This window comes from Schistocerca piceifrons, chromosome 4, assembly GCF_021461385.2.
Source record: "Schistocerca piceifrons isolate TAMUIC-IGC-003096 chromosome 4, iqSchPice1.1, whole genome shotgun sequence".
Lineage (NCBI taxonomy): Eukaryota > Metazoa > Arthropoda > Insecta > Orthoptera > Acrididae > Schistocerca > Schistocerca piceifrons.
Genome location: NC_060141.1, coordinates 598,901,400 through 598,929,034, shown reverse-complemented (window position 1 = coordinate 598,929,034; position 27,635 = coordinate 598,901,400). Strand labels below are relative to the sequence as shown.

At 43.1% G+C, this 27,635-nt stretch overlaps 1 protein-coding gene across 1 annotated transcript in view; it reads right to left on the bottom strand.

Moving 5' to 3' along the window:
• LOC124796042 overlaps nucleotides 1–27,635 on the bottom strand; it is a 184,276-nt gene that overhangs the window by 70,909 nt on the left and 85,732 nt on the right. Inside the window, exon 3 of the mRNA XM_047260128.1 lies at nucleotides 5,498–5,644. Coding sequence (XP_047116084.1) covers nucleotides 5,498–5,644 — 147 coding nt within the window. The remainder of the gene's footprint in view (nucleotides 1–5,497; nucleotides 5,645–27,635) is intronic.

Sequence of the window (27,635 nt, the reverse complement as noted above, 5' to 3'; positions counted from 1 at the left end):
TACACACAAACAAATCATTATAATTTCAGAAAAATTGGATGATTTATTCAAGAGAAAGAGCTTCACAAAATGAGTAAGTCACTAACAAGTTGGTCCACCTCTGGTCCTTATGTAAGCAGTTATTCGGCTTTGCATTGACTGACATAGTTGCTGGACGTTCTCCTGAAGGACTTCGTGCAAAATTATGCCCAACTGGCGTGTTAGATCGTCAAAATCTCGAGATGGTTGGACGACACTGCCCGTGATGCCGTAATGCTCCAAACGTTCTCGATTGGGGAGAGAGCCGTCGACCTTGTTGCACAAGGTAGGGTTTGGCAAAGCACGAAGGCGCGCAGCTGAAACTCTCGTCGTGTGCAGGGGGGAACAATCTTGCTGAAATGTAAGACCAGGATGCCTTGCCGCGACGGGCAACATAAGGGAACGCAGGATAATGTCTGTGTACCGCTGTGCTGCAAGAGTGCTGCGGATGACAACCAAAGCTGTTCTGCTATAATATGAAACGGCATCCCAGACCATCACTCCTGGTTGTCGGAGAGTATGGCGGACGAGAGTCAGGTTGGCACTACTGTCCTGGGAGTCTCCACAGGCGTCTTTGGCCTGGGATCCCATTGACTGGAGTAGAATTAAAGTTGAACTAAATAAGCCCTCGGTCACAGTTTCTAGTCTTTTTAACCAGGTTTCAACACTTCTAAGAGTGCTTTCGTCAGAAATTAAATATTTTAAGTGGCCTATAACATAAGTACAAATTTATGGGAAAAAAATTTCTTATATAAAAGTTTAAGTACAGAATAACAGTACTTACATGTCACGTATAAAATAAATATCAAACAAGAAAGGCTTCAGCCACAAAAATTTTAAAAAGAATACATGAAAGGCGAGCCACTGTGGGCTTCTCATACCTATAAAGACGCAGGTAGCAACAGACTGAGGCGCCCGCGTTAGCAAGTGTTCATCTGCCGCCACTTGATAGTGCGGGCGCCTCAGTCTGTTGCTATCTGCGTCTTTATAGGTATGAGAAGCCCACAGTGGCTCGCCTTTCATGTATTCTTTTTAAAATTTTTGTGGCTGAAGCCTTTCTTTCTTGATATTTATTTTATACGTGACATGTAAGTACTGCATCTTTCTTGTACTGTTAGTCAGTACTTACATTTTTATATAAAAAAAATCTTCCCATGAATTTGTACTTATGTTGTAGGCCACTTTAAATATTTAATTTCTGGTGAAGGAACTCCGAGAAGAGTTGAAACTTGGTCAAAAAGGCTACGAATGTGACCTATGGCTTATTTACTTCAACTTTAATTTATAAACGGTCACTGAACCAAGCAGCCATGTTTAAAACTCTGGAGTAGAATTGTCGTCCGTGATGAGTCCAGCTTCGATTTGAGCCCCGATGACCAGCGAATACATGCCTGCAGACGCCCCGGACAGCAATGGGACACCAACCTGACTGTCGGTTGTTAGTAAACTAGCAACTTGACAGACGTGGAAATACTATAATATTACTTTGACAATCATATCCTTGAAAAGAAGACAACGAGGCCAACTTCAAGACAATAAGCTTAGTGAAAGAATTATCTTTCTGTAGTGTACGTGACTTTCAATAAAATGGAACCCCGTTCAGTGGACTCGTCATTGTACAGACGCTATTGAACAGGAGTGTTTACAATATACAGAAGATTTCAGAATGTAAGTTATACAGTTTTATATCACGTCAAACGGCTTTTACTGAATGCTGCACTACTCAGGTAAGTGATACAGATACATGACTATTTTTCACCACAGTCACCAAGTGCGTCTACAACGGTCGGAATGATTTACAAGTTGTTCAGTTCCTTGACGATAGATATGCGCTCTTTGGTCATGGAGCCATTCGAGAAAAGCAGTGTAAACATCCTCACATTGGAAAAAAATGTTCGTCGTAGTGCATTAAAATATATCAGTAACATATTTTTATATTGGTGTTGTCACTAAAATGTAATTACTTACAACTTCCGAAAAGTTGCCCTATCCAGAGGTCATGTATACCATGTATCGAGTGAAGCTTAGGAAGTACGTCCAGGAACATTTCGAACAGATGGTGCCTACCATGTAGGTCACCTATGCCAGGTGATGATACACTTCCGCGATAGGGAATAAACGAGATATAGTTTGTATTCTCTTCTTTAAATTATGCTCCACATCTCCGATAAGCTGAATGAAATCTTTCTAAGCAACAAATGCTTCTACTAAATACTACTTTATTCTTTTGCGTCCAGTTTTGATTTGGCGTAATGAACACGTGGATTATACCGCTTCCCGTAGGAAAGTGTACCAGATAATGACAGCATCCGAAACCAGGGGAAACAATCTATTACAACTTTTAGCGTTATAAAAAAAATTCTTCGTACAAAAGCTCATATTCTTCACTTACATAATATAGCATAAACGAAGAAGTGCATTCGTTGGTTTTGTGCCTTTTACTGGACGCGTTTGAAAAAAAATGTCGACCAAGGCACAGGTTAATTTCTAGTTAAGAAGCTTCATCAGCTCCACATTTTCTCTTTACCGTTAGCGTCCTTTAATAACTGCGATAATAGGAATTTATCTTGAGAAAGGTAAACATAAAATCAGTTTCTGGACTAGAATTCTAAAGAAAATCTTCGGTCTAGTAAACGGTAGGTCCACTGAAGAATGACAGTTCCAGTAAATTACAAGCTAGACTAAATGTATCACGGTAAGCATACCAAAAGCTAATGTCTCGTGAGAATAGGCTACACCATTAGATCGACTGTAAAACTTTTCAGTTTCGTTCATGGTGGAAAGAGAAAGTAGGCAAAGAAAAATATGGAGCGAGGAGAACGGCAAACGGGCATGAGGACGTTCAGTGGAAGCGAAAAGAAAAAAGAAAATCAGCACAGTGGAGGAGGCGGCTTCAAACTGCAATCGCTTTCTTGGTCCTGCAACCGTTGCCTTGGGTTTCTGTTTTATTTTATGTCACATACCCAGTAGCGAGACTATTTGGCTGAGTATCACATAGCAGAGATTACACAGATTTTTGAATTCAGTTCTCGATGAGAAGTTTAAACTCGCTAATTAGCCGGGACTTTAAAGTGGACGTCTTCTGGACATCTTTCGGTATAAATTGGATTTCGTTTCAGCATCAACACATTTGTCAGGGACTGATTAAAACTGTCGAAATTTCAATGCGTGTTCTCCTATTGCTTTCAACCTCTCTGCACGAAACTCTTGCACTGCGCTGTGCAAGCTGTAAGCCAGGCAAATGGAACAGCAGCGACAGCCATCACAGCACGTACGGCTGCTAAAAGCAGATTATGTGTCTGAGGGGGAAGTTCTGTACAAAAGTAAAACATTCAAAACTTCACTCAGTTTCTACCATTCCTCAATTTTCATTAAAATGCTACGAGACGAAGCGGCCTTTTGGATGCACTTTAATAACTTTCGGATCTTGACTACACTTTTTCTTATTTCGGAAATAGCTTTGCGCGTTTGGATATCTAGTCATTTTCGAAGGCTATAAAATGCAACACAATACTGGTATCAAGAGACAAGAAAACATCTTACATTTCACCACTGATAAGATACCTAGGATATTGAGTAGAACATGGTTTTGTAACCCACTAATGTTATGTCAGTCATACAAGACTGTTCAGTAGATAGGTCTAGGGCGCTGCGGCCATGGACTGTGCGGCTGGTCCCGGCGGAGGTTCGAGTCCTCCCTCGGGAATGGGTGTGTGTATTTGTCCTTAGGATAATTTAGGTTAAGTAGTGTGTAAGCTTAGGGACCTATGACCTTAGCAGTTAAGTCCCATAAGTATTCACACACATTTCAATTTGTTCAGGAGAGACATTGTATCTCAAATGGTTCAAACAGCTCTGAGCACTATGGGACTTAACATCTGAGGTCATCAGTCCCCTAGAACTTAGAACTACTTAAACATAACTAACCTAAGGACATCACACACATCCATGCCCGAGGCAGGATTCGAACCTGCAACCGTAGTAGTCCCGCGGTTCCGGATTGAAACGCCTAGAACCGCTCGGCCACCGCGGCCAGCTCATTGTATCTCGTCAAAATTCGCAGTCGCGAGAGAAGTGCAAACTGCTGCCACGGAACAAATTGGAAACCAAGGGGAATAAACTATTACTGGCTCCGGATGCGTGGTACAAGCAAATTTCTTTTGTTTGCAACTACATTTCCATCGTGGCATCGAATACAAGAATTTCATCAATAAACAATTCATGATAAGCACTTTGCAATGTTGCATTAAAGGGCACTTTTTTTTAGAAAACAGTACATAGTAGATCTTTTCAGTGGCCAAAAATAATACACCAGAAGAGGACGCTGAGTGGCGCTAGGGTAAATGAGGCAATTTGTCTGGTAACAGAATTATTGAGCACTCACAGCCCATAAATTACAAACATCAATGAAATTTATAAATGCCATTTTATCAGAATTTACAAGGTATAGAAATACCAGTTGAGGCATGTAGCACTCACTTGTGAAGAACAGGTGGTGCCAGTGCATTGCCATTTCCGCCACTAGGAACATCTGCTCTAGAGCCATACAGGAAGTCCGTAATCTCTGAACACCATACATCATTTTCATTAATAGTATATGGCAATCATTCCAGATTGCCTGATGTAATTAAAAAATTCCTTAACATCCAATTACTAGTGTTACTGAAGCACCATCCAAAATACAGCCATGTAAAAACCACTGAATTATTACTGCTACTGGTAGACTGGCAATTGCTCTACCTTAAATAACGTGTTCCCTTTAATTTATACTACATGTCACAATTTTCCTTAGGAATCAAAGACAATTGAACCGTTTACTGATGAAATTGTTTTATACTATGTAAAGATGAAAACATAGATGCGAACAAACAAAAGCAGCGAGAACCAGCTATGGAGTGCCGCCTAGTGGTTTGGCCCACTTGATTTCCAATTTGTTCCTTGGTAGCAGTTCGCACCTATATCGTGATAGAGAGTGTTGGCGAAATACGATGCAGCTTTTCAACGATTTTATATGACTGACATAACATTGGTAAGCTTGAAAACCGTATTCTACTGACCATACTATGCTTCTAATGAATAGTAAAATGTAAGATATTTTTACAGCTTTTGATAGCAGTTTTGTGCTGTAATTTATAACCTTTGGAAATGACGGAATATCGAAACACGTGTTTAAAAGTGTGGTCAAGGTATCTGAAAGTTATTAAAGTGACACTACTTTTTTCTTAAATTTATACTTTGACGCTGTCACTCGACTCACTAAACTTACAATTCATAGCATGCACAAAGTGGTTTAAATGCTTTCGTGCTGGTTCTTCAGTCAGTCAGTCGTGTACGCAGAAAGAGAGAGACACGAGAAATAGTTGTTCGCGTGACCGTGGAAACACGGCAGATGTCTTAGGAGCGACAGCATATGATGCGCCTCAAGGAAAGTTTGGGTCGATGGAGTGCAGAGGAGAAGAGTGGAGTGTCGGTTACTCACGGCGACGACGTCACAGGTGTCGGGGTGCTGCGACTGCGCGCACGATGACTCGGTGAGGTCCCTGAGGAAGGGCGGCCGCGGGGGCGGCGGCAGCAGGAACTGCGGGGGCGGCGGGCCGGCGCACGCGCACTCCGCCTCCATCGCCACCTGCCACACACGCGTCCAGCGTCATCACAATACTCTGCACCGGGGCCAGTAGCGTCAGCGCAGCGCAGCAGAGCGGGCGGATTGCGACCAGGAATCTGGAGGCGTTCAGGAAGAGATTGGATCTGGGGCGACATCAGAACACGACGATGTTGCTGTGATCCTCAGTCTGAGTACTGGTTTCAGGCTGTTCTCCATGCTAGCCTATACTGAGAAACTGCATAAATCATAAATGCTGTTTAGTATATTCAAATATTAATTTCTCTGGACTATGTTTATCCCTCCCCTCTAACCAACCATCCACCACCTCCCCCCCCCCCCCCCCCCCCGAACGCACACAATGTTGCCAACAATCCAAAATGAAATAAGCCAGATGGAAACTGAAATAAAACAAGCCGTATTATTTGCTTGGTTTTATTTTTGCTATAATTATACAGTGGAAGGTATTTACATGAGGGGAGGGACGAAAACGAAAATCCTGTAAGGTAGGTATTGCTGGTTACCTTCAACTACATGAACAACAATTAGATGAAATTTTATACACAGGCAAGCTGAAATGTAATCACTGCTGATATTCCTTTGATTAATTTTTTTTTAGATTAGATTCAAGTTCTTGAAAAATAATTTAATCAGGTTTACTCATATCGGGTATGTAATTCAGTTTAAAGCCAACGGCCCTGCCACAGTGATAACAGGTTCGAGTCAGATCATCGTAGTTAAGCGCTGTCACTTTAATGGGTGACCATCCGGTCTTCCGATCACTGTTGGCAAGCGGGGTGCACTCAGCCCTCGTGAGGCAAATTGAGGAGATACTTGACTGAGAAGTAGAGGCACATGTCATGAAAACTGACAACGGCCGGAATAGCCGGTGTGTTGAGCACACGCCCCTCCAGATCCGCAACCAGTGACGCCTATAGGCTCGGGATGACACGGCGGTCGGTCAGTACCGTCGGGTCTCCGAGACCTGTTCGGACGCAGTTGCAGTTACTTAATTCAGTTTAAAACAACTTCAGGAAATAATTGATCCATAGGATTTTTCATCATCTCGTAAATATTACGTGTACGACGTATCGTTTTAATGCTTTTAACAGCCGGAAACAAACGCGCAAAAGAAAACAAATTTAAAGGCGTGCTTTATACATCTCATTAGGGAAACGAGTTCTGGATGCACTAGCACTTCGAATGCAGAAATAAAAATTCGGCATTTTATTTCTACGTTATGTATCAAAAATATAAGCCCATTTTTAATACCTCGAGATTTTGACGTAGAAATTAATTTACATTAACATCATCGAGTCAGTTTCTTTCGCATATCTTTCTTCTTCTCACAATAAAATTGTAAATAGCATTTCAGTTAGATACTTGCAGAACAAACTTCCGATTATCTGCATTGTAATATTACATTACTTGATACACTTCGGCTAACTAGTGCACTGAAAAGATGTTTGCTGTTCCTCTCCTCAGTTCAGTCGCTGGCAAATTCATTATTACAGCTATGAAGCGTATGACTTCTGATTCATCCTGCATACGTCAAAGTGCGCTTTTCTTAAGCAGTTCCTTCATCACAGTAAAATTGCGATACTTCGCGGATGTGTGTGCGCGCGTGTGCGTGTGCGCGTACGCTGATGAGCCAAGAATACATTCCCACACAGCTTTAGTTTGTTTTGTTCTGCTTTTTAATTCAATCTAATAGTAAATTTTCATCCATACTGAAGCTACTTTTGTAATTTTAGGTCAATGCAAATAATTTTCCTTTAGTAAAAATTGATATTTAAACTTTCCTTCAGCCAAGGAAAAATCTAGAAAAGTAGGCTAATGTTGGTCAAAAGAATACCAACACTGTACACACACACACACACACACACACACACACACACACACACACACACCGCTCTACTGCCAAACTGATAAATCCTTTATGCATCGGCACTTTCTATTAATCAATCAGCTCTCTTAATCAAGTTGTGCCAGAAATATTTCTTTTCTCCTGAGTTCCAATGAATAGCTGCTCGTTAGTTACTCGCTCTAGCCATCGCGTTTGCAGCACTTTTCTGAAACGTCACATTTATAAAGATTCTATTCTCTTCTTGTCTTAACTGTTTTTATTCCATCTTTCTCATACGTGAACGGCTACACAGCCAGCAATCACGTTTATGTTCGATGTTAACAAATTCCTATTTTTCTGCAGAAGTCTTCTTGCTATTGTCTCTCTGCATATTGTAGCAACACTAGTTCAGCCATCATCAGTTATTTTGTGGCCTAAATAGAAAAACTCATACACAACGTTTAGTGTATCATTTCCTGTTCTCGTTCCCTCAGTATCGTCCGACTTAATTCGATCACATTTCATAACCCCTGTTTTACTTCTGTTGATGTTCCTCTTACAACCCTATTTTAAGGCACTATCCATTCTGTCCTAGTACTCGTCCGACTCCTTTGCCGTCTCTGACAAAATTACAAACTCATCACCCAACCTTAAGTTTTTCTTTCTTCTCCCTGAACTTTAATTTCCTATCAAAATCTCTCCTTGGATTCCGTCGCTGCTTCCTCTATGAACAAGGCACAACCCCATCCCGCTTCCTTCTAAATCAATGCTTCTTTTTCAAATAATTTGATTCATATTACTACAGTGTGCTACAAGTACAGTAACAAAAGAAAATGACGCAGTTTCCTAAAGTATAGTCTGTAAACTGAAGTGCCAGTAGCGATGGGGGGGGAGGCTTTTTCTGGAAGAATTTCAAACAAGGTAAATAAATGAAACAATCAATTTGTAGCTGTGGAACTTCCACTTCCAAAACAAATATTTTATCAGGTAAGGACAACAAGAAAATTTATCCAACAAAAGTAATGGAGAAGGTAATAAAAAAGACGTTAAAACAGGCCTATCAAGAATAAGTTTCCCATCTAATACCGTAGGATAGTGTGATGCGATTTACGTAGATACACTTCTTGCGTTCGTTATTGATACTGATTTTTGTACAGTGTTGTCGATTTTCGTGACGAATACTCACTAGGCGTGTCACGGACTGATTAACATAAGATGCGGTGAGTACGAGTCGATCTCGAATTTGCACGTGTCTCTTTTAACCGAGCTGTGTAGATAGAAGGCCCAATGGTACCGACCATCCGCCGTGTCTTCCTCACCCAAAGGCGTCATTGGATGCTGATATGGAAGGGATGCGGTCAGCACACTGCTCTCCCGGCCGTATGTCGGTTTCCGAGACCGGAGCCGCTACTTCTCAATCAAGTAGCTCCTCAGTTAGACTCACAAGGGCTGAGAGCACCATACTTGCCAACAGTGCTCGACACACCGTATGGTCACCCATCCAAATGCTAGCCAAGCCCGACAGCGCGTAACTTCGGTGATCTGACGAGAACCGGTCTGCCACTGCGGCAAGGCCGTTGGCAAACTTAACGACAGTTCATCTAAATGTATATCTCGATAAAGCTCAGTGGTTCCTATGTTGATCTCGATAAAGAGTAGAAAATGTATTAGCTGGCCGTTGTGGCTGAGCGGTTCTGTGCTTTTCAGTTCGGAACCACGTTGCTGCTACGGTCGCAGGTTCTAATCTTTCCCCGGGCATGGATGTGTGTGCTGTCCTTAGGTTAGTTAGGTTTAAGTAGTTCTAAGTCTATGAGGCTGATGACCTCACATGTTAAGTCCCACAGTGCTCAGACCCATTTGAACCACTTTTAGAAAATGTATTGATCTATAGTTATTGTTTGGAGCCACCACATTGCGTATCTCACTAAGGCGTGAAATACACACTACCCGGTAAGACGTAACCGGATACACTTACGTAATGCCGAACTGATCATTAGACGTCACGAGAGGCAGACCTGTCAGTATCAAAGGAGGTGGGAGGCATTCTGTTATCAGCAGAGAAGCAGTAATAGTGGAACAGGTCGGTGATGAACGCTCAGTGACGTAAAAAGTGAACTAGTCATTGGATGTAGCTTGATTGAGAATTACATTTCAACCCCTCTACAGCTGCCCAGGCCGACTGTTGAAGATTGTGAAGTGGAAACGCGAAGGAATAACAACAGGTAAACGAAGAGCAGGAACACCTCATGTAATGTCGAACAGGGACTGTACAGCACTGCGGAGGGTTTTTGTTAAGAATAGCATGTAAACAACGGATGGAATCAACCCTGAGTTCCAAGGTCACACCAGTAATCCACTTAGCACAATGGCTGTGCTTAAGGAGTTAAAAAGAATGGAAATGGCTCCTCATAAGCCACACATTTCTGAAGTCATTACTAAGGCTGATAGAAGTGGTGTTAAGAGCGAAGTCACTGGACGATTGATGACTGCAAGCGAGTGATTCGACATGATGAATCACGGTATATCCACTGGATTGGCAATCAGGTTTTGCGGATGCCTGAAGATCATTATCTTCAGTCATGCGTAGTTCCAACAGTGGAGTACAGAGGAGGTGGTGTTACGGTGTAAGGGTACTTTTCGTGGTTGGGATGTGGTCCCCTTATCGTGCTTAAGAAAACGCTAAATACAAAAGCATGTGAACATATTTTACAGCGGTGTGTTGCATATGTCAGAGGAGCAGCTCGGAGATGACGATTGTATCAGCATGACAATGCACCCTGTCACAAAGCACCATTTATGAGGCATTTGTTGTGGACAGTAATGTTCTGTGTCACGTTCTGAACTCAATGGAACACCTTTGAGATGAGTCAGACCGTCGACTTCGCTCGAGAATCCGGTGGCCAACATCACTACGTTCTCTGGCTTCGGTTCTTGAGAAAAAAATGGGCTGCCGTTACTCCACCGACTTTCACTGAGAGAGTTCTCAGCAGAGGTCAAGCCGTCGTGAAGGCAAGGAGTCGACCCTCACCATGTCCTTTAATAGGCGTCGGATACCTTCCACTAGCCAGTGAGTACCATATTATATTGTTTTTCGAAGCCACCACCAAATCTAATAACGAAGAAAGTAGGTGCGATAACACGATTCCCCAGAAACTCTGCTCAGTGGAAGAAGGGTCAAAACAAACGAACACATGTTTTGGCTTACCTGTACATACTCGACCGTCTGTGAGAAAACGACCGTCAAAGTTTTCGACTTAATTCAGATGTCTTAGCAGTCGATAAACTCATCTTCACTGACGACACAGTGGCTAGGGTACTGGGCTCTAACTTTTGCGTCCTGTGTTCGAAATCCGACAGTGGTTTTTGTTTTACAAGAGCTATTCGGAAAGTTAGGTCCGATTGGTCGTGAAATGGAAACCATGGTGAAACTCAAAAATATTTTATTTGTGGCAGTTACCTACGCCTTCAAGCTACTTCTCTACGTAGTCGCCGCTCCAACTTAGACATTTATCGTAGCGTTATACCAACTTTCCAATACCCTCGTCACGGAAGGCAGCCTTCTGTGCTTTCCGCCAATCCTCTGCGCTGGTCTACAACTCGTCTGTGCGAAAACATTGTCTTCATAGAGAGCGGTTAGTGAGAGTAGATATGAATCTCAGGGGGAGCCAATTATGGGCTGTTCTGTGGGTGATCAAACATTTCCCATTGAAAACGCAGCAGGAGCATCTTTATTGCCCCTGCAGCGTGCAGTCGAGAGTTGTCATGAATAAGGAAATGCGTGACAGTTGTGTTATGTGGACTGCAAGACTTCAGGCGAAATCTCTTACTGGGCCCTCACACTTGGTGAGAGAAACTATTTTCGAGGCACCTTTACATGCTCACTGTGCGCTCGGCACTGAAAAGAACGAGGTGATGCGATCGACAGGTATACTAGAGACACTTCTCAACAGATCTCTGCAAAGCTTTATCGGATTTTCACTGTTGTTTCTATTTCGCACCCAATCGGTCCTTAATTTACGAATGACCCTCGTATTTTCTTATTTATCTACTCATGTCCCTAAAAGATTATTACACGAATGTTTCTTATCAAATTAGGGGATACAAGGGAGTTAACTGTAAAATTACAACTAGGTTTCACAAGTGCCGTACATTTATTATAGAATATAATATGTGTGTATGATGTTTTCAGGAGCTACAATATTTTTAAATTCTAATTTTATTGCATTTCATTTTTAATTCGACTCTTAATTCTTGCTTTATGTTCTTATGTTTATTCTTCAGGAAGATACTGTGCATTCCCTTAGGTTAAACCGATCGTAGAAACATTCGAAACCTAGAGATTCGGAACATGAAGAGCATCACGTGAAGACGGCCTTGGCACAGCGATATTTCTTCGTACAAATCTCTCTTCGGAAAGAAAGGTCGTTAATATTGCTGCAAAGTTCACGCGTTAGCAATTATTTGACGGCAAACTAGACATAACGGATAACCCTTCTGAAAACGAGCACTTGAAGTTGATTACGAAACAAGATACACAACAGGAATCTCTTGGAAAACGATTTTAAGTAATTTTTTGCGTTCATTCTTTTTTAATTCATTCACCAGTCATAGGATTAGTAGACAAATAAGGGCAACGTTATTCCAGTAAACACTGGAAAACATTAGTGTAGCAATCTTCTACGGACATTGGTAGATAAACGAAAAGCAAAATTAAAAATAGTAATAGGGGGCTTCGAACACGGGCGCAAAATTGCGAAGCCGCTTAGGTTGAACCATTACTCCCTCAAAGACACGTATAGCACCAGGAAAACATTGACCGTCGATTTTTCGGAAACGGTCGAGTATCTACAGATCAGCCGAGACATGTTCGCTTATTTTGGCTCCCCTTCCACTGAGCGAAGATTCTGGGAAATCGGATTATAGCACCTGTCGTGTTCTGCTCGTCAGCAACATGCCATCGGCTTCATTGGGAAACGATGCGCTGACACGTCTTCCGGCTTTGTTCGAGCGGCACAAGCTGAGATGGTCGTCGCAGAGCTAGGCGGGACGAGCAGTGTTTCCCGAGCTCAAATAGCGACCCTCACTCGGCACCGCCTTAATTACGAGACGAGCTTTTAAGTGTTCGGCGCCGACAGCTCCAGCGCTCTTAGGCACCGCGCCTCTTCAGTCACGGACGTCTGTGTTTCCCCAGTTTTAAGACGGCTGGAGACTTTAATGTGTACGGTGACAACCAGCTAACAACGGAGGACGGCCGCCGGAAAGACGGAGAGCGGAGGGCGAGCAACGGCTGGGAAATGGGACCGGGAACGGAAGAAGTTGGGTTTGCGTGTTGGCCCAACACTAGACTAACGCATTAAGCGGCAGGAGTCTACTTTACAGCTGTTTGTGTATACTTAGCAACCACCGCCAGTTCTGTGGGGGGACGAGGAGGGTGAGTGGAAGGGGGGAGGGTTATTTACGTCTTTGCCGACTGTTCCCCGGACTCCCGCTGGCCTGGAGCGCTGCTGTTGACTGAGGGACGCCATTACATTCCGGCCGAGCTTTGGCGCGCAATCTACGGCGCGCTGTTTGCTTAGGACAGCGTACCGCGCCTTCACTAAAAACTAAACTTTACGACTGGCCCTCCTCTTCCACGCCCTGCCTGAGCGGTCGAGTTCCTTCCTTCCATCCTTCCCCGCGGCTCCGCTGCTGGCCCCACCTCGGCTCTTGCTTTCACACCTACTCCGCCCTCCCTCAGCGCCGTGAAACTTGTCGGACCCTTCACTAGCCAAGGAAACAGACTCCATTTCCCAGTCTGCACTATAAAAATGGCTCTGATCACTATGGGACTTAAATTCTAAGGTCATCGGTCCCCTAGAACTTCCAATTAAACCTAACTAACTTGCCCGAGGCAGGATTTGAACCTGCGACCGAAGCGGTCGCGCGGTTCCAGACTGTAGCGCCTAGAACCGCTCGGCCACCCCGGCCGGCAGTCTGCACTATAATATCTGTAACAGTCACCGAGCAAATATTCGCTGCAATTCGTTTTCATCTGCATGATCAAGCACCTTTGTGCGATATTCAGCTTGTGAGAATACTGAATCCTAACAAAGGACTAGATTTATACATATTTACTTTCTAAACATTCTCGCTATTGCCTATAAATTCCTCAGCAGAAACTTCAGCAACTGTGCTGATCTTAAAAAAATGACTAGTTTCGATCCAATAAGAGGGGCTGGGGGGTGGGGGGAGGGAACAGCGATGTTGGGCTCATGGATTTACTACAAGTTTTGTACACTTTCAATAGCCCATAAGGACAACACAGTCAGGAACTGGTAAGGTCTACTACTAGTGTGATTTTGATAAAATCGCAAGAGAAGTTTTAAGCGTCAGTAATGTGTCAGTCCTTGCGACCCTAACGGCTTTGCACCTGGACGCTTCGATCTGCAGACAAGGTTTCGACGGCGAGGCACGAGCTTGGAAAGGGCATACCAAACATCGGTAAGTAGTGGTGTACAAAACTTTGTTAATAATACAATGAGTTTCAATATACCAGAATATGAGGGTAATGTACGGTCAGTCGTCGAAAGTGCTTTCGACATTTCAGGTTGCAGGATGATATTTTTCTTACAGATACGGAAAACATAAATTGTAAACGGTATCTACTACGTCGAATTTTTCTCGCACTCACAAGGAACATTCGCAGTTTTATGGGAAAAAAGGTTCGTAAACATTTTGAAAGATTTCTCTTTCTTCCGACAATTTTGGGGCAAACTATGCGTAACATCAAAATTTTGGTAAACATTTATGCCAAAATTTGGCAAAGAACGATTGAATGTATTTTAATATCATATTCACGATAATCACTTTCTTGTTCGTTGTCAATCGAATATGAGTAAGTCTGAAGGCGCTTGAGAAAGTTTCTAACTTGGCAATAGAAATAACGTGTGTTGTCGATCTTTCGTCTCGTGAGGGAGCAGAGCAAAAGCTGAAGGTGCTACGAGCGCACAAGAACGAAGTAGCCGAGTTCGTCATTTCTATAGTATAACAAGTCACGTCTGATTCACACGCTGGTCCCTACTTCGATCCCGTGTGGGAACACTGTTTCCTATCCTACTGAAATACTTCAGTGAGTCAGGTCATTTGTGCGTCCGCTGAGGTTTCTGTTTGTTGAGAACGAAAGCGATTCCTTTAATCGAAGTTAATCATGCAGTACAATAATGTGTACGTGAGGCGTCAGAACGAAAGCTACAAAAAAAAGAACTGTACATTTGTTTACGTATTCTTTCACGTTTGCCTAGTCAATACCGACATACAAGCCAACAAAAAAGAATGGGTAAACCTCTTTGTTGTACAACTATAAATACGTTGTTGCAGGATTTAGTGCGCTACCCGCAATCTGACGCCACGGCAGGTCTTCAGGCAGTGCTACCGTCTGCCGTGCGACATGCCAGCAGATATGCCAGAGAAATTTTTCAGTCTGCGCTCACTATCGAAATTAACGTAGATGAGCTAGTGTGGTCTATGTGCGAAGTCAAAATAAAAAACAAAGGAGAATACTGAATAGGAGTGCTCTGGGTACATTCCTTCATTGCTGAATGTAACATTAATTGGTTATCAGAAATGGTTTAAGAAATTACGGTGATAATTTTTTTTCAATCACGTGAGAGTGTTTGTTTAGTACGTGATTCAACGAGTTACAAATGAAGTTAAGAAGGAAAGCTTCCTGAACGGAAGAAAAAAGAGTGTATTGAGAGTGATGTCCAATCGATCGCTAATTACTTGTTGTTTGGAATGACTTTAGCAATTTTGGTTAAAACTGAAACGTATTCGTAGGATTAATTTTTCCGATCTTTTTTCAAAACCACTCTGTAATAAATTCTACAGTAAAAAATATTTGAGGGGAAAAGTATCAGATTTGACTCATTTGTTTACACATGTTATTTCTTATAATAACTGACTCGCTTCTGATGTAACCGCCCATTGGCGACACTCGCCGCAAGAGCCGTAACTGCGCGATTCCGGCCTGGGAGTAGGTTTTGAGGAAAACTTCCATATCCCGGATAATGTACCTTGTCTGTCTTGTGAAATTCTTGTGAATGGAGTGGAACATCAGGAATAAGTTGTGAGGACAATGAGAGACGATAACAGAGGCGTTCAGTAAGTAACGCTACACTTATTAATCTGAAAGCAGGTTGGTTCTAGTCAGGTTTCCAAGAATCCGTATTATTCACCACTCTTTTGGCTACAAAATCCCATTTTTCAACATAATCTTCGTGGCACCATACTGGCACGTCCTGCATGCCCGCGTGGTACTCTACTGGCCGTAGCAGGAGCCAACGTCTTGCTGCATCAGCAACCTCCCCATCATCCACGTGTTGCTTCCTGTGGAGTGCAACCTTCACACGGCCAAACAACTGGAAGACAGATAGTGCAAGATGGGGCTGTAGGGTGGATGAGGGAAACACTCAAAGTTTTGCGAGCTCCTCTCGGTCACGCACACTTCCATGAGATCTTGTCATAGACAACGAGAAGTTTGTTTGCTTTTCAGTGGCGACGAGCACACTGAAGTCGTTTCTTCAATTTTCTGGTGACAACACAATACACTTCAGAGATTATAGTTGCACCGTGGGAGAGGACATAGAATAGCCCACTCAGAATCCCAGAAGACCGTCACCATTACTTTAACGCCTGAGGGAGAGGCTTTCAACTTTTTCTTCGGGAAGAGAGATGGTGTGGCTCTGCTCCACCGATTGCTGTTTTGCTTCAGATTCGAAGGGATTGAACCACCCTTCATTGCCTGTGACCATGTTCGACGAAAAACTGTCACGATCAGCCTTGTAACCCACAAGGAATTCTGCAATTCGTTGCTATTTATGGTCTTCCGTTAGGTGGCGTGGAACCGGAGGGCACACCTTAGAATAGCCGACTGGTGGACGAGTCTGTCAACATTACCAACATAGATGTACAGTTGTGCAGCCAGCTGTTTTTACTGTGATTCGTCAATCACCTCGAATGATAGTGTCCGCACGTTCCAACATTGCATGTATCCCAGTAGTAGGCGGCAGCCCGGTATGCGGGAGATCGGACAGGTACGTGCGGCCTTGATGTGGTGACGACCGGCCACTTCAGCCAACGACTCACCATGCCTTTGTTCACTGCTAGGTTTCCGTAGACATTCTGCAAGCGCCTATGAACATCCGTGTGTCTCTGGCTTTCCGCCAGAAGAAACTTAATGACGGGTCTTTGCTTGGAACGCACTTCCATTACAGACGCCATTTGGAAGGCTAAGCGCCGCAACCTATTGAAACTTTATGGACCTAAAGGAGCTGAAGCGTGAATTATCTCCCATAAAAAAATTCCGCATTTTTTCGACTGAAATTGGCCGAGAAAAAAAGGTGTTGCATTACTTACTGTGCGCCAGTCGTAATTTCCATGTTCTCCATCAGGCTATTATCTTGAAATGATGCGCTCCGCGTGCATACGTGGTGAGAGGCTCCTAGGGAAAATAGATCGATGCGTGAGCACTTGCCCGCTATGGAACTGGTACGCAGAACACTCGGACGCCGAGACCCGTGGAGGGTTCGCGAGACGTTTGCGCCCTGCGGAGAGCTCTCGACTGAACAGTGGCCACTCAACGCGCTGCAGTAATACCCAACAGCGGAGTTCCACCTCCCCACTTACCAACAGCTTCACCTATGGGAGGCAGCAGCTTGTGCCCACGGACGACTGCAAGCAATTGTTTTATGACGCTGTATAGTTGTATTAACACGGTTCGATTCATCGTTTTTGCGTAAGTAACGCGGTAGAGTGGGTTGCAATAATTCGGTCTATCAACACGTAATACTGAGCCTTTGAGATGAAAATTTCCGAATCTGAATGTGATATTAACGAATTATGATCTCGACTGACATAGAAACTGGTTGTGGATCTATGTTATTTTCCACATCGATTTACATGGTTAGACGACACCTATTTCAACAACTAAAGGAAGATCAACAATATTACCAGGGCATTATAAAAATTAAGTTACTCGTTATTATGGCAGGCCAAGTAACTTATATTGAATACTGCAGTACCGCATCAAAGTGACAACATATTCACCGAGTTCCTGTAAAAAAAACGCTCAGAACATTTTACCAATTGTTCAGTTCTTAGGTTACGGAGCAAGTCGAAAAAAGCTATGTGAACGTCCTCATAGTTGGAAAATGTCTTCTCTCCACACGTTCTTTCACCTTTCTAAGAGGATCAGGACTACCAGGTCAGCATCACACACGTCTGTGCAGCTTTGGTCAAAATCTGAAAGCAATACAGCATTTGATCCATATACAGCCAGAATTCCACGTTGAGGATAGGAATATATTGGAAACACTAGCAAGAAGAAGCGACAGGTTGATACGACATTTGTTAAGACTTCAGGGAATAACTTCAGTGGTAGCAGAAGGAGCTGTAGAGGATAAAAACTGTAGTGAAAGATAGAGATTGGAGTACGTCCTGCAAATAATTTAGGACGTAGACCGTAACTGCTATGAGATGGAAAGGTTGACACAGGAGAGAAAATCGTGGCGGGCCGCATCAAACCAGTCTGAAGACTCATGCCGAAAAAAAAAAAAAACTCCACTTTAGATGTTTCGCCCTCAAGAATCGTACTGTCACACATTCTTTAACTTTGGAGAACGTTTCCAGTTGCCGTGCCATTTCAATCGAACGTCGTAATGCTCCTTTAATCCTTAATGCAGCAGCACTGTATGTCCAGGAAACCCAGAACTTGTATTCTAACAATGTGAGATTTTGTACACAATGCTTTTAGCGTGGGACGACATGCTTAACTTACTTTCCAGGCCCTACATAAACAAAATAGGTGCGTGTCGGAGTCAAGTAGCCTATGCGTATATGATGTGTCTTGTATAGCTGTGTACTGTAACAGGATGAAACAAAATTTCTCCAGTAACTACCGTACCACTTTATCGTTTGCTGATGCACACTTTGCGGTACAATAATGATGCACATAGCCTCACACACAATAAAACTCTGCGTGGCATTATTTAGGAGTGTTAGGAGGGTGCCAGCGACAATTTCTTTCATAATGTTTGGATGCTGAGACTTGGTAGCGTATTTTGTAACTAGGATTACACAAAATGAAGATGAATGAATCAAGTCGAATTCGGATTTTCAGGCGCCGTCCTAGAATTTCCGTGGTACAAGGTTGTCGTCTCGGAGCTGAAGGGCCGCGCCCAAGCAAAGGAAAATTTACAAGGGACTGAATTCGCCAGAGAGATGTGTGTTCTCCTGTTTTCCTTGAACATAGAAATATACCCTACCGACCAAGGTTTCCTGTCGTGTTCTTAGAGATTTTTTCATATTCGCGGCAATCTTCCTGGGGGGTAACTCGGATCAGGAGCTTAAAAAAGGCACGTGGAGGCGTATACTTGATTGTGGAGGCAGGTATCTCGTGACGCGTTTGGTGAAGATTATGTAGATACTTCATGTAATTGCCAGTTCCTGAGTGGACCTGGACAAGAAGTGTTGACACATCACGAGATCCTTGTAACTTGGAAAATATGGAAGTATAGGGGTTGTTGTGACGACAGTCGTGAAAGAGGCTGGTCTTAAAATAGTCTAATTACGCTGTTCGGCAAGGATTACTCGTATTTAATGAGCACTAGCGGTAAGTAAACTTAAACGACAATTTTCGAGCACCCTAAACATTTAAAATTCGGTCCTTTTCTATTAAAAGGTCGTGCAGTATTTAAGATGTTTAATAGTTATCAAACAGCAACAATGAACAAATAAAGTTCCGGACATTCTCAATATGCCTGTACTTCTACGATTGTTCCTCACTCCTTTTCAACTAAGCTAGTGCTCAGTTATTGACTGGTACCGGTACTGACAAAGAAACTATATTTTGCATACTCTCTACCCTACGTGATAGGTGAACCGAAAATGTATTCGGTGTTACCAACGGACGAAAGTTTAATTTGTAATACAAAAGTCCGATCTGATGTATGCATTTATACAATTTGAAGAAATAAAAATAGCAAATGATGCTGAGCAAATAACGTTGTTCTATAGGTAACGCCGATGGTTGCAACCGTAAGTTCTTTTAACTCAAGACTTAGGGGAAGGATACATTCATGCGTCTGATGCCCACGTGTACTATCCCATCGCTGTCGCTTCATTGCATAGGCACTGCACGAAGATACTGCCAGCGCGGTTTCATTAATCATGGAGAGAGGCTGCCTCTCTTTGTCGAACCTACAACGTAAGAAGTGAAAGTTTATCCTACTTTTAGGAAACACACACACACACACACACACACACACACACACACACACACACACGCACAAACAAACCGTCTGTTGTACTAGAGCACTTTCCAGGAAGAGTAGGGCAACATAGCCGGCCGGAGTGACCGAGCGGTTCTAGGCGCTACACTGGAACCGCGAGACCGCTACGGTCGCAGGTTCGAATCTTGCCTCGGGCATGGATGTGTGTGCTGTCCTTAGGTTAGTTAGGTTTAAGTAGTTCTAAGTTCTAGGGGACTGATGACCTCATAAGTTAAGTCCCATAGTGCTCAGAGCCATTTGAACCACTTTTAGAAAATGTATTGATCTACAGTTATTGTTTGGAGCCACCACATTGCATTTTCTTAGGGCAACATATTGCTTCCTCCCTCATACATCTCGCGTAATGACTACGAAGAGAAAATTCCAGAAATTAGAGCCAACATAGAGGTTTACCGACAATCATTCTTCCCATGCGCCATTCGCGAATGGAACAGGGTAGGGGGGGAACAGTTAGTGCTAGCAGAAGTACCCTCCGCCACACACCATTAGCTGGCTTGCGGAGTATGATGTAGATGCAGATGTAAGTGGGAGATGTACAATCTGCACGTTCTGCAGAACTTGAAAACATTTACAATAGGCTAGAGTGAGCGGATAGCTGGCAAACATTGTTGTTGTTGTTGTTGTGGTAATCTGTCTGAATAAATGAATACAGTTCTCCACGCTAGTCTATCCTAAACAAGGCTCTCCATCTCCGAGTAACAACTAGAACATAGTGCACTGGAACCTGGTTACTGTACTTGTACCTAGGTCTCGTTCCGTAGTTTTTACCCCCAACACTACACACCACTGGTAGACTATCCATTCCGTAATGCCTCAGGATGGGTCCTATCGACCGATCGCTTCTTTTAGTCAAGTTGTGCAATAAATTTCTATTATAATCAGTGAGTCATTAGCTATTCGCTGTACGGATCTAAACTTTAGCATTCTTCTGTAGAACCACAGCTCAAAAGCTCTTCTTGTCTGCGTTGTTCATCTAATTTTCATACTTCTGACAAAGGCCTTCAGAAAAAACTTATTATTACAGAGATTTATAGAAGATACAAATTCCTCAATTACAGTAATGTATGCATTTCATATCATCTCTGGCTATTGTCAGTTACTTTAGCGCCCACTTAAAAAAAAAAAAAAAACTCATGGCCCGTTTTTATTGTCCCATTTTTTAACCTAGCTCCCGTAGTATCACCTGGTTAAATTCGAGTACTGTTTTTTACTTTTATTTACGTCTTATAAACGCTCTTTAAGACACTATCCACTTCGTTCAACTGCTCTTCCAAGTCTTTTGCTAATTGATAAAATTGCAGCGTCACTGGCAATCCTCTAAGTTGTGGTTGCTTCTGCATTAGCTTTAATCATCTCTCCTAATTTCTCCTTGGTTTCCTTTACTGATTGCTCAATGCACATTTATGGTAGGCTACAACCCTATCTCCATCCCTTGTCAACCACTGCTTTCTTTTTACGTCCTTTGACCCGTACAGAAGCACTAATTTCTGTGCTAGATGTGAACAGCCTTTCGTTCCCTGTACTGTATTTTAGCCCCGCTACCTTCAGAATTTCGAAGAGTGTAATCCAGTTAACTTTGTCAAAATCCTTCTCCAAATCTTCAATTGCTACAAAAGTAGGCTAACCATTTTCTTCTTATCTCCTAAGAAAAGTCTTAGGGCCAATATTGTATGTTCCTACAACTAAACTGATCTTCCTTGTGGCCGGCTTCTACTAGTTTTCCCACTCATCTGTAAATAATTAGTGGCAGTATTAAAGTGATGGTTCTGTAGTATTTACACCTGCTAGTACCTGCCTCCCCATAATGGTACCATACATTAAATCAACCGTGAATTAACTTCTTACCTAATTCTTGTCAGCTGTCTTTGATTCTTGGATTCCTCAGCACGGCCTTCAGTACTCATAAAATATATTATATACATTATAAGGCCCTTCTTTCCGGTACACTGATCAAGAAACAATAAGAGCTGATCATCTTGAGGTTGAAACTCTTCTGTCATTGGTTGCTTACGAAAAACATTTGTTTCCGGAACGTATCTACCTCGAACAAAATAGTTTCTTCTGTTACCTAGACATGTTTCACTCACGTTTCACCATCATCAGTGGGTTGTTATTTTCCTCCCACTGCATGTGGTAAAAAGAAAGAAAATAAAGGCATACTGATGAAACTGAAACTTTAGCGAAACATGTCTGGATAGTGGAAAGAAACGAAAAATTTTTTTCCTCAAGGTGGACCCACTCAAAAAGAAATAAGTTCTGAATTCGGAGGAGTAAACTACAAGAATGGTGCGTCAATAAGTAGACAGCGTGTTGCTTACAAAGAACAGAAAAACTTAAAGTACAATGTAAGGAGAACTCTCTTGTCCTCAACCATCGCCCTCGTTTGTGGTTTAGGCCAGTTTTGCTCAGGAAATGTCAAACAACCGGAACTGCAAAGCAGCCATCAGAACGTTGTCGCTGCAAGGAAACTACCTCTTAACTTGCGTAGGAGACCTTTGTCAAGGTGCCGGGTACTCTAGAACTCCGTAGTCGAGGCTGTTTTCCCTATTGATTCCAAGAGCTTTCCCCGCTAAAACTGAGGTAATTATAGCTCCAGGGGGTTTTACGTCTAAAGTTCCCCAGCATAGCTCCCCCGCAGTGTCACCTTGAAATTCGCTTACTTTGCTGGTAATTTTGTCAGCCGCGTTGAAGTACACGTGTTGACAAACACCTCTCAGTAGCTGCTTGTCCTCAAACGGTACATCAGTAGCCTTTTGTAAGGCAAACTAATTAGTAACAGTCGGTAACAGAGCTTGTCAAATACGCTTTTTACTCCACAAAATGGACTGTCTAATCGTGATTTGGCTGATTGGTCCACAAACGAAGCCATGTTTTATATGCATCCCTTCTATATTTCTTATAAAAATTTGTGAAGGTGTTTGGTTTTCAAATACAGACGAATAAACACATCTTTTTCGAATCATTTATGATACATAACACCATTATTTTCCTTCTTCTGTCCATATTATCCTTACTCTCTCCTGAAAAATTAAGCAATCTTTAATATTTTACCATACACCACTTTCTTTAAGTTCTCCACAGATTAACATCCGTGATCTATCTACATAGCTCTTCTATGTTTATCCTATGTTAATTAGGCAGTACTAAAAAGATTTTTCCTAATAAGATGTTCGGAGATTTTTGTGTATGTATTATGTTAACGAACTACCCCAGAAAGCAACAAAAGCTCCTCCATTGTGTTGTAAGATCAGATGCGTCTTCTCTAACAGAAAGTTTACAGTAAGTTATATAAAGTTTACTGCGAAAGATTGCGTGACCTTAAATCTAAATATGTACGCTGTGTACGGTGCTATTAAACGTGAGCAATAATGAGCTTATAACAACGTTCTGGCAGTGTCTACTTTGCTTTTAGTGGTATCAATGGACGGTAATGCCTTTGTAGCGAGCGTGTCTAGGTAATGGAGCGCATCGCTGTGTCCCTAATGCGCCCACGAGTCGAGCGCACTTTCCGACAAACTTTGACATTTCCCACCCGCCGTGCGAGCTGTTGCAAGTAATTAGTCCTTGTCTGCGGTCGCACTGGCATTCTGTGAAGACACTGCTCGTTGACACCGGAATTCCGACGAAACACTGACATTTAACTCAGTGAAATTCAGCGCCTACGAGGTTTCAGTAGAATGGCTTATCAGCCACGAAAGGCAGTGAATTAAGGCTGGTCTCGTTTTTTATTCCAAACAAGTTCACGTCTTAGTTCAGAGTCCATAACGAAGCTTTGATCAGTAACGTATGACAGACAGTATGGTGTTTGCGATACGAACGACTGGTACAGCTGGTGAGTCACTTTCTGTTTAATCGTTCCACCTCTGTCCTCTCCTCCCTTTCTCACCACCGTTGTCGTCACCGAAAGACCGATGACACTACTACGCTAGGTACTGACTTATCAGGCATACGATACACTGACCAAAATGGGAAATATTTCACGAGCACACCTAGATGGTAAGCTACCAAACATATGCACCATGTGATCAAAAGTATCCGGACACCTGCCTCAAAATGACTCACAAGATCGTGATGCCCTCCGTCGGTAATGCTGGATTTCAATATGGTGTAGACCTAACCTTAACCATGACAGCTTCCACTCTTGCAGACATACGTTCAATCAGGTGCTGGAAGGTTTCTTGGGGAATGGAAGCCCATTCTTCCCGGAATGCTGCACTGAGGAGAGGTATCCACGTCGGTCGGTGAGGCCTGGCACCAAGTCGGAGTTCCAAAACATCCCAAAGATGCTCTACAGGATTCAGGTCAGGACTCTGCGCAGGCCAGTCCATTACAGGGATGTTACTGTCGTGTAACCACTCCGCCAAAGGCCGTGCATTATGAACAGATACTCGATCGTGTTGAAAGAAAATGTAGAAATGTGTGTGAATTCCTACAGGACCAAACTGCTGAGGTCATCGGTCCCTAAATTTACACACTACTTAAACTAACATATGCTAAGAACAACACACGCACCTAGGCCTGATGGAGGACTCGAACCTCCTGTGGGAGAGGACGCGCAATCCGTGACATTGCGCCTCTTACCGCGCGGCCACTCCGCGCGGCGTGTTCAAAGATGCAATCGCCATCCCCGAATTGCTCTTCAATAGTGTGAAGCAAGAAGGTGCTTAAAACATCAATGTAGGCCTTTTCTGTGATGGTGCCACGGAACACTGCAATGGGCGCAAGCCCCTCCATGAAAAACACACCTTAAAACCACCGCCTTCGAGTTTTACTGTTTGCACTACACAGGCTGGCAGATGATGTTCACCGGACATTCGCCATACCCACACCCTGCCATCGGATTGCCACACTGTGTAGCGTCATTCGTCATTCCACTGTTCAATCGTCCAATGTTTAAGCTTGTTACACCAAGCGAGGCGTCGTTTGGCATTTACCGATGCGATATGTGGCTGATGAGCAGCCGCTCGACCATGAAATCCAAGTTTTCCCATCTCCCACCTAACTGTCGTAATACTCTAAGTGGACACTGACGTAGTTTGCAATTCCTGCGTGATGGTCTGGACAGATATCTGCCTATTACACATAACGACCCTCTTCAACTGTCAACGGTGTCTGTCTGTCAACAGACGAGGTCGACCTGTACGCTTTTGTGCTGTACATGTACCTTCACGTTTCCACTTCACTATCACATCGGAAACAGTGGACCTACGGTCGTTTAGGAGTGTGGATATCTCGCGTACAGACGTGTGACAAGTGACACCCGATCACCTGACAACGTTCGAAGTCGTTGAGTTCCACGGAGCGCCCCATTCCACTCTTTAACGATGTCTAATGACTACTGAGGTCGCTCATATGGATTATCTGGTAGTAGGTTGCAGTAGAATGCACGTAATATGAAAAACTTATGTTTTTGGGGGTGTCCGGATACTTTCGATCACATAGTGTATTACACTCCAGTACATCCCATCTCTGTATGATACACTGCTTAAAATTTCATAATTATGCATGCTTACTTTCAGTACAGTTAAAAGCCATTCCTATAGATAAACTCTGTGAGTTAGCCTACTTAATAGCTACTGGTTATGTCTGAGCTTACTGCAACCTACCACGTGGAAATCTAAACTCAGTATTGCCAGCGGGGCACAAAGGGATTGTGCTGTTTTCCACACCGGAAAATGCTGCAACTTTTTGCAGTGACACATAACTATGTCTCAGAATGGACGAAAGGTGCAACGGTTATTCTCACTTGGGTTGGAGAACGACATGTAGGTGAACAATTGATCTTCACATCCCCAATTGCGTTTTTATAACTTTTGCCGGATTTCAGTGCAAGGTAAACCTTTAATTGTACGCACAAACGACATTTAATCTCAAATCGGATGCCGTTCGCTACATGTTAGTAGTATCAACCGTTAAAATGAGTTATTGTGATCCATTATTTTTGTTTAACCTGACATGCGCTATTGGGGCGGAACGGAATGAGGCAGAATGGATTAGTGTCCCCTCGGCCCAGTAATTTTTTGATGCAAGTAGATTTCTACCTGTTTATTCCTTTTTTCCCTTCCTTTAACAGAACACTGCAGAACACGAAGACGAGATAGTGGCACACTTGTAGTCAAGAAAGAGTAGCTTCTTTAGTTCAACAATGTGACATCTCGTTGTCAGAATCATTAGACAGTCAGCGATCAGAAAGAAATAGGTTAGATACATATGACAAAGAAACTTGTCTTGTTGGGCAGGCCTGGGTTATTGGATTTATTAATAGGCATCCCACGTTGTTTATTCGCAAGACAAACGTTGGGACTGAATAAAGTAAGGCAACAGTAATTTGTTATTAAGCAAAAAAAAATTGTTGTACATTTGTCAAAATGACGTTAAAATTTTCTTGTGTTGACCGTCTATTTGGGAAGGGTCCATATTCTTTAGCCTAAATTGTTCGTTAAACAACTTTATGTCGTAGTTGTAATAATTTAAACGTTTACGCAATAATTTTACAAAATATGCCTTATCCCATTCTGTCCCTTCGATGGGATAGAAAGGGAATTATGCAAGTATTCCTTTGGAAAAACGTAAAAAAACACATGACATACAATTTTAAGTGCTTTTTCAAGTGAAGGCGATTTTCTATACCTTTAGAAAGTGTTTTCTTCAGTTCCTTTATTTTACGAAAATTGTTAAACATTGGGTATTCCGTTCCGCCCCGAGTCCCCCTACATATAATTTTCGCCATCTGTCAGACTCTGAGAAATCAGTTCAAAGCGAGACTCACCGCTGAAGACAATTCTACTCCGGTCAATGGGATTCCAGGCCGAAGACATGTCTTGAGATGCCCCGGACAGCGGTGGATACTTGCCTCACTGTCGTTACCACGTGGCCTGACAACCAGGACTGATGGTCTGAGATGCCATTTCGATCCATAGAAGAGCTCTTTGGTGTCGTCCGCGGCGCCCTAACGGCACAGATTTACGTCGGTGATATTTTACGCACCGTTTTGTTGTCCTGTATGGCAAGCCCTCCTGGACTTACATTTCAGCAAAATAATGCCGGCCAGTACACGACGAAGGATTCTACTGCTTATCTTCGACTTTGCAAACCCTACCTTGATCAGCAAGGTCGCTGGATCTCTGCCCAGTTTGGATCGTTATGGGTAGAGCCCTCCGTCCATATTGGGATTCTGACGATCTAACACGCCAATCGGACAGAATTCGGTACGATACCCCCAGGAGGTCATCCTACGACTCTGGCAACCAATAACTGCTTGCGTAAGGGACAGAAGCAGACCAACACATCAATCACTTGCTCATTTGGCCGAGCTCTTCCTCTTGAATAATTTTCCTGATATTGTAATCATTTGTTTGTATATGTACATAGCATTTACTAATGTACGACTCGTTCGGGTAATTTCTTCGCGATACGTCGTTGTTCTGCCTTGGGCCAAATCCAGACACAGTGAGCACTAGATTCTGCCGACCACCTGGCGGAAATATGTCCAACAGAAGGAGTATGCTGCTCAAAGCAGACTGAATATGTTCTATGAACGAAACTGGTGCCAACACAAGTGAGCCATGGTGCAGAAGTCTTTGCCTCATTGCCTGTAGTTATCTTTGTTCTACATCGCTCGCTAGTTTCGCGGCTCTGATTACTGGAGGAACTCTGGTGCTGTTAGTCAAAAGGCCGAGCACGGTGGCGCTAAGGGAGAAAATGGACCAGCGCCTTTGAGGGATACAATGAGTGCAGGGGCTTCGAGTGTACGTGGCGCAGCCGTAGAGTGAACGCTCTTCGCTGCTGAGAGTACAATTGGAGCCGCTGAGCGGCTAGCAGTGAGCTATGCAGCGGTGTGCTG